This window comes from Carassius carassius, chromosome 20, assembly GCF_963082965.1.
Source record: "Carassius carassius chromosome 20, fCarCar2.1, whole genome shotgun sequence".
Taxonomy (NCBI): domain Eukaryota; kingdom Metazoa; phylum Chordata; class Actinopteri; order Cypriniformes; family Cyprinidae; genus Carassius; species Carassius carassius.
In genome coordinates, this window is record NC_081774.1 from 25,310,166 (window position 1) to 25,323,022 (window position 12,857).

The following is a 12,857-nucleotide window of genomic DNA, read 5'->3' on the forward strand; positions in this document are numbered from 1 at the left end:
TCATTGTAAATGCTCTTCTGTATATGCACTGCAGAAAAAAAAAGTTTAGTCTTCCAAACTTCTTGAAACAAAAAACTTCTAATGTGTTATGTAATTAAGTAAATGGATTAAATTTGAAGAAGCCCATCAGGGAGTGCCATGATATTCTAACAAAAATAGCTTGATGTGGACAGCAGCTTCCCAGGCAAGTCTTATTCTTCAAAAGGGAATAGGAGTACCTGATTTTCCTCCGATTTTAGTCAAGTTTGGGTGTATTATTAAAGCAGGATGCATATAAAAGATTTTTTTGTTGAGACGTGAATAAGCAATCACATTGCTAGTGCAATTTGGAGAAAATCAGCTCAGCATGACAAGTCAGCTCAAGTTTATCCTTGAGCACCTGCAGCAATCCTTTCTCTCACTGCAAATATTACAACTAAATTTATATTGTATTATATTTATTGTAAATGTTAAGGTAAAGTTTGAGAATGTGAGTACTTGAGATGGCTGACTAACACTTTAGTGCTTGAGATATGAAAAGCTTATTACCAGATGAACAAGTACTGCCCCCTTCTGGTTGATTTCGTTTTTCCTGTTAAATTTGTGTACAGATATGACATATTCTGTAATAAGTTATGGCTTAAATGTTTTGTACAGTCTGAGCTTTCTTAATAGAATAGAATATTCTGCTCCAAGGAAACTAAATTATGCTGTTAATTAATAGGACCCACATGAGATGTTTATAAATAATATACAATTACAGCAATTATCTTACCAAGACAACACAATGTAGTGAAGTCATTAAATGCACAACTTTGCTTTTCTGAATATATTGATGCATTAACACTTGTTAATGTTAATTTTATGTAACTAAATACAACAATGTATTATTATTTCAATTACTCTCTTATTGTGTGCATTTTGAAACTCTGCCTACATAAAAAGAGAATAGTTTTGAGAACTTCACTGAAGGATAAAGGAAAACTCTATCCATGACACTTGATAATTCTGTTTATATTGTTTTCATTGCATTCATATCATATAGCAGCAAAGAAACTTTCCTTTAACAATGTATGTCACACTAGTATTAGATTGGATAAAGTGATCTGCTGTTCAACGAGCCATAAATACATTTAGAATTTAGACTTGGATAAATATAGTTCAGAAAAGCCCACAGTGATGACAGCACATCACCAACAAAGGCAACTGCATCGCTCAGAGGTTGTTCTTACTGTTCTGTGCTTCTCAGAGACAAACACTTACAGACCAGGTAAGAAAGCCAGGTTTTCATAGCATTATATTAATATAGCCTATATATATATCAGCAAATATAGGTTTGACATCATTAAAATGTTTAGAAATTTTCAAAGCCAATAGCATCAAGCAGTTTAGGTTTGGGGTCAAGTTATAACATTGTGATCAAAAATCTTAACAAATAGTGAAACAATTGATCATTTGTGAAGTGCAACACCTCATGTGTCATATATGACATAACTTAAACATATTTATAAATATAACATACTTATTTTATTCCTTGGATATTTCATTTGACATCAGTATGACTGTACTATGGAAGATCTTATTGGGAATCTTTCTCATTGGACAACTCGGTCAAAGTCAAGACCTTCCAGAGGAGAATATAGGGACTGAGGGAGGAGAGGACGTGGAAGAGCCTGAGGGTCCCGGAGATGTCAGTCAATCTGATCATGGAAAGCCATGTGCCATGTGGATGGGGGGTGTTCCTGGCACACCTGGGCACAGTGGTAAACCTGGAAGAGATGGCAGAGATGGGCGTGATGGACCGAGGGGTGAGAAAGGAGATAAAGGTTAGAGTAAGCTCTCTTTATACAGTTTGCAACTTTGCTAGATCATTTGTCTGAAACATACAGTGCTTCTGATTTCTGTAAGTGGCATCTGTGAACAAATTATTATAGACCCCACCCCCCCACCACCACCCTTTTCAGAATGACATGAACTTTCCTTTGCGATTTTTGCAATGCAATTCATTTTAATAAATTTTTCAACATGTAATCAAAATTTCTCTTTTAATTTTCTTAATGTTACTGGTGTTTATTTTGTGAGTGATTCATGTTGCTCCACATCTGAAACCACTTTTTATATAAGAGGTCTTAACCAATGGCTTGTTACACAAAGCTATTCAAACACATTTTTTTTATGGTGAAATTCATTTGTAAAAAACCATTGATGTAAGGTAAACTGAAAAAATGGGAACCCCCCTTACTGACAAATTTACTCAATTATATGATTTGTAATCTATAAAAATAAACTGTTTATCTTTCAAAGTGGAACTTCAGTCAGTGTTGGATGCTATAGAAATGCTTCTGATGTTGCTGGTATCTGAAGCATGTGTGCAAAAACGCCAGTTCAATTGGCTGATTGCAGTGTCATAAAAGGTCACCTATGTCATGAAACCCCCAGCATCTTTGTCTTCAGGAAGCCATTTGTCTGTGTGTGCATGTGAAAATCTCGACCTCTGTGTGTGTTTGTTTGGAATACAAAGGTGTCTGTTTCAAAGCAAAACGGAAAGGAGGTTTAGAAGATGTCAGCTCTCAAGGGAGCCGGGTGTGCTCAGGGCGGCAACTTCCTTAATAGATTCGAAGATGAAGCTGTTAAAGGAGGTTGAAACAGGCTTGGCCCTTTCTCAGCCATCCCTCGCTAGCTCCGCTGTTCTCTTGTCTGATCTGGAAGCACGCTCAGTGGCCTCTATGTTCTGGCAAAGAGCATGCTCTTGGCCCAGTATTTTGGGAAAAGAGGCAGAAGTATCCAGTGAGCTCGCCTCTTCTCTTGACCCTGCTTACAGTGAGTTGGTGGAGCCCACACCTTGGCCAGGCTTAAGTTATAGTGGTTGGCGGAGAGAGGAATCAGCTTCCAGCAGGTTTGATAAGCTTCTTCACAAGCCATAAATGTTCCCCACGGTGAGCCATTTCTCCCCGAATCTCACCAGAAATTGGTGAGATTGATGGAGAAATTATACTGTAATATTTGCTCTTTAATGCCCAAATCACAGTCTTTTTGGCACCACCTTTGAGACTGTGGTCCAGAAATTAAGGCAAAGGTTATGTTGGCGGCATTTGAGAAACATATCCCTTGCACATCCCCTCACATAGTCCCAGCCAGAGACAGGGTCAAAAAACCAGAAAACCATGTCTCTGAGGAGTCATTTTTGAGGTGGCAAACTTGTACAAAGCCCAGGAATGATCTTAGGAAAGACAACAAAAGCCGTAGCACTAGGATCCTTCTAGGACTCTGTTTCTGATCTTCTAAAACCTATTTAACTGAGTTGTACGACTGCTGAATTATGTAATGATTCTATTTTTTGAAGGTGAAGCAGGTGAGAAAGGAGATCCTGGACAGAAGGGAGACACTGGCCCTGCTGGACCGAGAGGCTTTCCTGGGAACCCAGGTCTGAAAGGGTCCCGTGGTGAAAGTGCTTTGTCTTACCATTCAGCCTTTAGTGTAGGTTTGAGTGAGGCTGTTTCAACCACCAATGTGCCAATCCGCTTCAACAAGTTCTTCTACAATGACCAGCACCATTATGATGATGTTTCCGGAAAGTTCCGCTGTGTTCTGCCAGGGGTGTACTTCTTTACTTATCATCTCACCGTCTACATTAAACATGCTAAAGTCAGTCTCTACATGAATGACAAGCCCATCATGTTCACCTTTGACCAATACCAAGACACCAATGTGGATCAGGCATCAGGTTCTGTTATCTTGCGTTTGGAGGCAGGAGATGAGGTATGGCTGCAAGTCTATGGAGATGAGGCATTTCTGGGAGTGTATGCAGATAACACCAACGACTCTACCTTCTCCGGTTTCCTCCTGTATCCTGATGTTCCTGCATCTGCACGGAAACGTTGACAATACCTAAATGAATGAATTTGGTTGTTTTTAGCATAGGGAGATGTAAATCAGTTTTGCACCAAGCTAAAGTTGTGAGGTTCAGCAAAGTATTGGATGTCATCTGAAATCCATTTTTTATTGCTGTTTTACAGAGCTTCAGACATAATGAACCTGCTATTGTTCTTGAATGCATGTTTGATAATAACTGTATGAATGTCTGCTTCCCTGTTATAACTCAGTGCCAATTTTTTCAAAATTGTTGATGAGCTGCCGAGTTTAGAGGATATATATATATATATATATATATATATATATATATATATATATATATATATATATATATATATATAAACTTACTGTATCATATTAAATACATGAATTTCTAAGGCGTCTATATTGTCAGCATGGTTATTTAGCCTATGTGACTATGTATGTATGTATATGTATGTATTTATTATTATTATTATTATTATTATTATTATCATTGTATCCTCCTTCAGGTCATGGAGCATAGAACACATATAAATAGTTATTTTTACATCTCTCAATCATCTATATGCATTGCATTTGATGTTTTGCCCCCCACAAAGACTACATACAGATACACATACATATTATGCTTTAATGTTTGATATCAGATTATGCAAATTAAAAAAAAAATTAAAAATATAATAAAATGTGCCCACTATTATGAAATCTATGCTATACTATAGTTTAGTGATGTAATTTGCACTAATTACTTTCATAAATGTTATTTTATTGACTATACAATACTGTTTTGAAGCGTCATTCAGTGGTATTGTTTTTCATCGTTGTCCATATGACTGTATCTGAAATCACCCCCAAAATACCACCATTCACTTACCTACGTTACTCCACTAATAAAATCCAGTGAATGAGTGAGTGAATTCAAAGACAGAGTGTGGCAGAAATTAATTTGAGTGTCTCCCAGTGCGTGGGTGTTCTTGGCCAGCCATTTAGTGTACATTGATTGTGTACTCATTATTTCTGACACCAATGGCTGTCCTCTCAAAAGGTGCACTATTTAAGAATTATGTGGGTACTGCCAAATTTAATTTTATGATTTATGTTGTCTTAAGTATGTAGTTGTGACAATTAATGTCTTTCAAGCCAAATACCTTGGAAAAAAGCATGGATATAATGCCTTCAAAATAAATTATTCTGAACAATGCTTGCTGGATAACAGGTGAGCCAGGGGATAGCACAACATTATACATAAACCTCTCATCATTTTTTTGTTTTTTTTGACGAAAACAATTCTTCAGTGTCATGTTTCACAACGTGCACGCAACGTGAATAAACTACAACAGGTAAATGTTTCAGCGTAGTCTATGCTTGTTTTCAGCTGATGCATGAATTTCCCTAAACAATATTTATAGCACCTGTCATCCAATGTCAACCACAATCAACTCTGTTGTTTGTTACTTTAATATGAAACAAAGTAGGCCCCATCAGTTTTGAAATTCAGTCAGTTTTATCATGAAACAAGGAGTGTGTGGGGAACAAACTAATGCGGGGTTAGTAACAACCATGGTTTAAAGATTTCCAGACATGCTATCATAACACAATTTATAGTATTTACTAGTTGCCATATCAACACTTTCTAAAGAAAGAAATTATGGCAAAATTCATTCTTTTGAAGATATCGCTGAACATTTATTTAACCATAGCAAATGTACGTTTATCATGAAACAAATTAAACAACTATTATTTGAATCTCTAATCTGTTACTTAGCAGTTTAGGTAGTTATTTAATGCTTCGCTAACTAGCAAAATACTCCAACCAGTGTTAAATTCCAGTTGTGTAGATGGGGAACGTTGTAACACTGCATTAAAATGTACTGGCTATTATTAAATCTATGCTATACTATAGATTAGTGATGCAATTTGCACTAATTACTTTCATAAATGTTAATGTGAATCTTTGCGAAACAAATGAATAAAGAATGAGAGTCAATTAGATCAGATAATATTTAATTAATATTAAGTTGTCATATGGTCATGTTAAAGTGTGCTCAGATGTTACAATGTGCCCCAACAATGGGGCATGTTGTCACATTTCACTTCCATTATTTACGAATAAATAAAGAAAAATGTATAAACTGTAAATATGAAACTAAACCACATATTTTTACTAGACAAGTGTGCCATTAATGTGGGGGGGGGGGGGAGACTCCAGTTCCTGGAGGGCCATAGCCCTATATAGTTTAGCTTTAACCAAATAAATGCATCTAATACAGCTTATCAAGTCTTAGAAGTATTTGAAAACTACATAACCAAGGAGCAAGTAGTGGTGTGTAGGTGTTGTGTCTAGAAAACACAAAGCATAATCGGTGAGAACACACAATAAATTTGACCAGTGTGAGAGAAGTAAATTAAGACCTTTTAACAAAAGCAAGAGCACCCTCCACTGAAGCTGTAATAACAGCATATTGGCTGAACAGGCTTCAGTTCGTACTGATAACTGAACTGATAGCTTCAACAAGTATCTCTGGATATTCTATTGGGACCTGATTGTTCATCACACCACCTCAAGACTCACTTTCTCTTGTTACAACCCAACTGGCGTTGAATGCACTGAACATGAAAGTCTAATATTAATATTAATATTAACCTACTGTTACAACATTTGTTTAGTCTTATCAGGATTTCAGTAATAACCATAGACAGTGCATTATCATTTTACTTATGAATGCACATCAAATGCAGATCCAGAGTTCAGTCAAATCTGTATGGATTGTGAATGGATTGTCAAGAGTCTTGCATTGGCCACTGTCCAGTCCCAGCAGCTGTTGCATGGTCTAATTTTATGAATTTATTTTTAGTCTAATTGGTAAGGACATGAGAGTGCAACAAGATCTATTTCTAAAACCTGGCCCTCATTTGCAAGATTAATTTAAATGTGCTTAAAGAAACAATTCACCCATTAATTAACTGTTGTAATTAACTAACTTTCATATTGTTTCTTGTCTTTATTCTGTGCTCCAGTCTCTATTCCTAAATTGCGCAGAAAGAAAGAAAGAAAGAAAGAATTAGTACACAACAGTACTTCAAAATGTATCTGAAGTACGTCATGTATAGTTTGTAAGAACATGAGGGTGATTAAATTATGACAAAACTTCCATTTCTGAGTAAGTTATTCCTTTTACTGACTGTGTTGTTTGATCGTACTGTGAAAAGAACAAATTTTATTTATTTGAATTTGTTTTTTGAAATGGTTGGTTGTATATTGATTACACTACTGTATGTAGTTTATAAGCTAGAATACTGACTGTACAAAAAAATTATCTAACATTACAGTGACAATGTGAAGGCAATGTCTGGAATATAATTTCCTCATATAGTGCAGTAATATGAGCAGTGCTGATTAGAAATCCCTCTTATGTCTAGACCAGTCTGACCTTGAAGCACTCACACATTGGTTTCACTATTATCTCATAAACTTCCATTGTTTTTATATTAGGTAAGTAATATTATGATAATAACTCGACATAACTTCGTATAACCTCTAAACAAAACCCCCATAGAATTGTGTGCAAACCTAGATTTAAATAGAAATATAATTTGACCATTTTCTATGGGTAATGACCAGTTCACTAGTTTGTGAACGAAAGCATGGACGCACAAACACACACACACACACACACACACACACACACACACACACACACATACTGTATTAGCGATCATAGCCTATATATATACAATCAACTACAGCTGGTGTAGTTTTATATATATATAGAGAGATTTTTTTATTTATATATATATATATATATATATATATATATACATATATATGTATATATAAATATATATATATAAATAAAAAAATCTCTATATATATATATAAAACTACACCAGCTGTAGTTGATTGAGTTAGATGTGTCCATTACTGTCCATTTTAAGTGTAAGCACACATATCTTACTGTAGATGGCAGCATTAATCTGCTTTGAATCTAAAATGACAGTTGATTCAAGTTTTGGCTGTTAGCTTGGCCAAGTAAGCCCATGTCCGAACTGCTCTATTCTGGGTACAAAAGTATATTTCTCTGTTGACAGTTATTTATTTATTTATTTACTCTTCACACAGTTCTATACACCAACTTTCAGCTTTGGCACTGCTGTAAATTTCACAAGCAATAAATCAAGTCATTCATAAATAACACTAGCAAAAGGCTGTAAAGCAACAAACACTTTGTCATAAAACAATGATCCAAGAAAAAAAAAAAATGGAAAAAGAAGGAAAAAGTTCACTGTTGTATCTATGTTAGGCTACATTGTTAATGTTTACATTTCGGTACATATTTACTCCTTAGTTGTACCATTTTGTAGACCGTAATAAAATGGAAAGAAAAACACATATAGGTGTTCAGTTACATCTAATTGTTCTGATATAAGTATTTCTTTTTTAGATTTGGAATATATTTCATAGCAATTATGTAGAAATTTAGAAATAGCTATCTGATTCAGTTTTGTCATACGGTTTTGTTGCTGTCTGTTTCTTTGTTTTTATTTTATTTTACTGTATCTAAAATCTAAAAAATCTGTTTTGAACTTTTAACAGTTTTGAAAGTTTTACACTTTGGTTGTGGTTGTGTTTGAGTGAGAAAAGAATTTAAGCAATTTGACAGCAGTCATTTAATGTATTTTGTGCCAAAGCAACTGAAAATGAGCCACCGTTTGCCTTCATTATGTGATTAGCTTTGAAGAGAGAGAGAGAGAGAGAGAGAGAGAGAGAGAGAGAGAGAGAGAGAGAGAGAGAGAGAGAGAGAGAGAGAGAGAGGGAGAGAGAGATAACAGTACAGCTCCATGTCTGTGGAGTATGTACCTTTACCAGGTATATGTCCATGTATGGCCTCCCCTTTCCACAGTTGTCTTCACCCATGTTATCTGGACAGGGGCCAGCTACAAGCCCTTCTGCTGTCATGTGAATCTGTTCCAGAGCTGAGCACTCACTCATCAGGCCCCTCTATCTGGCCCCCGGCTCTCACTCCTGACCATATCACTGCGGCTCCTGTCATGACACACTCTCCCCTCATCTCATTAATGACCGCCACTCTGTTCTCTGTCTCAGAGCAGCTACAGGACAGGGATGAAGTGAACTACATCAACAAAGAAATAATGCCAATAAGTATAAAATTAAATTAAAAACTTGAAAATATACGACCATTTATACGTTTTTCATTTGTGATGAATTAAGGGAAATATTAAAGCAAATGTGTAAATGTGTATTAAAAAATGTGTTTCATTCTTTGCAATGGCTGTAGAAATGGTCATTAAATCTTGATTTTGGTACAGCACAGACATGTTACGGGTAATAATATTATCCAAAAATCATGGCAACATATGACTTCCTAAGTCAGTTTAAGTTGAAACAACTTTCACAATCAATTTTGTTCAACTTAATTCATGTTTTGTTGCTTATTGTCATTGTAGGCTTAGGGTACTTTTTCTATGAATTTTAATGAATATACAAATTAATAAAATTTGTTTTATTTAATTTTTTTTTACAACATTTTCATTCAGGCTATAAAATAAGATCTTTTTTTTATGTTGGTAAACAAACAGGTTTTTTTGGCCCCATTTATTTCCTTTCTATCCCCTACTTTGGAAGTCAGTGGCTACCAGCAACCTGTTGGTTACCAACAATCATCAAAACAATCTATTTTGTGTTCAGCTAAATGACTGGGGCAACTTGAGGATGAGCAAAGGATGACAAAATTTTCATTTTGGGGTAAACTATCCCTTTAAGCATTATTTGCTTTTGACACCTTATTGGTTATGAGACACAAAATAACCAATGAAGTTAGTCATCATCACACACTGGTTTTGAATATGTGCATATGTTAATAATATTTGCGAGCTATGAAAAAAAGCAATATTACTCAGTTAATAATTTTCTTGAATTTCACTGATGAATTAGGATGCTAATGTTCAATAAATAGTTTATTATTATTATTATACAAACTACCATTAAAATGTTTAGGATCAGTACAGTTTTTAATGTTTCAAAAAACAAAAAGTATCTTATGTTCAGCAAGGCTGCATTTGTTTGATAAAAAAGTAAACTATTATTATAATTTAAAATATTGTTTTCTATTTTAATATACTTTAAAATGTAATTTATTCCTAACATGGCAAAGCTACATTTGTAGCAGCAAAAACTTTAGTCTTAGAATCATATAATATTAGTCTTAGAATCATTATAATATTTTGATTTGGTGCTAATTAAACATTTATTATTATTATTGATGCTGAAATCACCTGACCTGCTTAATATTTTTGGGTAAACATTGATACTTTTATAGAAAAATAGAAAAAATAGACAAAAAGCAGCATTTATTTGAAATACAAATACTATGTAATGTTATACATCTTTTCTTTTTGTCCTTTGATCAATTTATTGTGTCCTTTGCTGAATAAAATTATACATTTCTTTAAAAAAGAAGAACAAGAAGAACAAAAAATGTGTCATTACAATATTATATTTAATTAGCCAATAATTTCATTAGCTGTTAATTGTTGCCAAGCAAATAACTGAATTAAAGTAACTTATGTCTTCTATTTTAAACATTTTGAATATGATGCAATCAGAATTCAAGTCTTATCAGTTTTAATAATACTTTCTAAATACTTTAATAGTTGAAATGTATTATTTGCAAGTGCTATTACTGGCCGTAGCTCAGTAATTATCCTCTTCAGGATTAATAATAATATGACTATTATCTAAAACTCAATCCAGATAAACTTTCACCTTTGACATGTAACACACAAAAACAAGTACAGTCCTGATTCAAGCATGCATACCTTGAATACACAGACAGATATATCTTCATTATCTCTTAAACAACAGCAGCCATCGGATATCTTTTCCTCCCGCTCCACATTGGCATGATAGCATCTAAAACATGTGCAATACATTTAGACTACAGTTACAATTAAAGTGCGGGACTGTTTGTGGAGTCAATCATGTTCTTTAAATGGATTTAAGAATGGGGTAAGATAGGGATCAGCAGTTCACAGCGCACAGGAACTCAATATATGTTACAGTGTGGGGTGAGGAGCCTCAGTGTATTTAAAATCAAGTCAAGAGGTTGTCTATCTTGTCTTATTATCTTGGAATATATTTTGGGTGGATGTGTGAGGTCATAGAGAGGTAAGGCCCTTTTTACTGCAGTTCATTTGCTTTATCCTAAACATCCAACATGTGTAACCTCTCTCAGGCTGCTCAAATTATTCCAGGGAATCCATAACAATGACAGACCCCAACCGCTCGCCTAAAACATTAAACACTTGCGGAAAGGCCTTTCTAAGCGTTTTATTCATTGAGTAATGCTGGCCTACCTCAAAGCAGGATTTGGAAAGCATATCACTCCACAAGGAGCTACTCAGATGTCATTTTGACCTTAAAGGGTCTAAACAATGACTTTGCATCAGGTCAGTTGCCTAATTCTCGATCTTTCCACACGTCTGCCTGTCACTGAGTAGGATAAACACCAGCCTCTGTTTACTGAATCAGCCCTTTTTGGTAGCTCCACACAGCCATAAATAGATGGCTTGTATTAGCAAATGTGTTTTTTTTATGGCTCCAAAGTCCTATTGGCAGGGAAATAAAATATAAAAAGAACACCATGCCTTTTTTTTTTTTTTACCACAGTTTTCCCAGAACATTCATACTTTCTTACTGCATCTTCTATTTATAATGTTTGTGGCCACAATCACCTGCAAATTGGTTAAAAGTTAATTCAATAGAACATTTAAAGGTACAGTAAATTTACCACAGTGCCTCTGTTTAGAATGGAGCTACAACTGGAAGGTATACTGTTAAGCATAGTGCCTTGGTCACAGAGTTCACAAGGGCCTCAGATACAGGAAAGAAATCTATTTGTGGCCATTTTTTTGGTTTGGACATAGAATATGCAATCTATGCACACAACTAAATTAAGCTTGACCAGTACCCACTATTCTCTTTGCTTTTTACTGGACAGTGTTAGAGATGGTAACTGGTCAGTCATGCTGTGAACACAGTTGTGCTGTGTTCATTTTCAGCTTTTTGCTATGGTATTTAAAAGAGTAACCTAAACGTACAGAGTATATTTAAAACTGTCACACAAATGCCGCGTTTCCACCGAAATTACCCGGAACATTTGTACCAGGAACTTTTTTTCCCAGGAACTTTTTTTCCCCCCAGACTTGTTGCTTTCTGCGTTTCCACCGCGGTGTAAAGTACCGGGAAGATTAGGCAAATAGACTGGTGACGTAGGTCTGCGCGCGTTTCTCAATACAAAGTTCGCTGATTTTGGACGTGCGTTCTCGGTAGACTTTGTGCATTCGACTCGGGAGTGTGATGTCCGCGACGACGCAAATCCAGTAAATCTGCAAACAGCAGCATATACTTGATAACTTCAGTCAGCTGACCATGACTACTATTTTCCTCTCTGTATATTTACAATAAAACGAAATAGGATATCAAATACCACTGCCTCCTTTCGTTTTCATTTAAGCATAATAGCTGCAGAAATGTACTTAGTTCAGGGATATATATATATATATATATATATATATATATATATATATATATATATATATATATATATATATATATATATATATATATATATATATACATATATACACATATATACACACACATACAGGCATTACAATGAAACGAAATATTATATAAATTTGCCTTTTTTATTTTCATTTTAACATATAGATAAATTGAATACAGACCAAAGATAACCTGTTAGATTTACCCAAAACGAATTATATTTTATGTTTAACCACTAAAGAGACATCAGAGCCAGCGGCACATATCAGAAGGTCTAGCTGAGGAGAGGCTGCTTCTCGGCGGATACATGCGCACTGAGCTCTCGCTGATCGCGTGGAGTTCACCGTCTCTGAGATCGGCGAAACACATTTTTAAATAGGCGCTGTCTTTATAAATAAACCACAGATTTGAGTTTTAAACAACTACATTCTCGCCTGAA

At 34.9% G+C, this 12,857-nt stretch overlaps 1 protein-coding gene across 1 annotated transcript; it reads left to right on the plus strand.

The window, feature by feature from the left end:
• The first annotated feature begins 1,084 nt into the window (after positions 1 to 1,084).
• adipoqb (adiponectin, C1Q and collagen domain containing, b) lies at positions 1,085 to 4,119 on the plus strand. The gene is made up of 3 exons (XM_059500949.1): positions 1,085 to 1,249; positions 1,537 to 1,805; positions 3,323 to 4,119. The coding sequence occupies exons 2-3, from the start codon at positions 1,538 to 1,540 to the stop codon at positions 3,859 to 3,861; spliced, it is 807 nt and encodes a 268-aa protein (XP_059356932.1). The 5' UTR covers positions 1,085 to 1,249; position 1,537; the 3' UTR covers positions 3,862 to 4,119.
• The last annotated feature ends 8,738 nt before the right edge of the window (positions 4,120 to 12,857 follow it).

Coding starts and splice junctions, on each gene's coding strand:
- adipoqb (XM_059500949.1), top strand. CDS start 1,538: ATGACTGTACTATGGAAGATCTTATTGGGAATCTTTCTCATTGGACAA. Junction 1,806..3,322: donor GGGTGAGAAAGGAGATAAAG/GTTAGAGTAAGC, acceptor TATTTTTTGAAG/GTGAAGCAGGTGAGAAAGGA.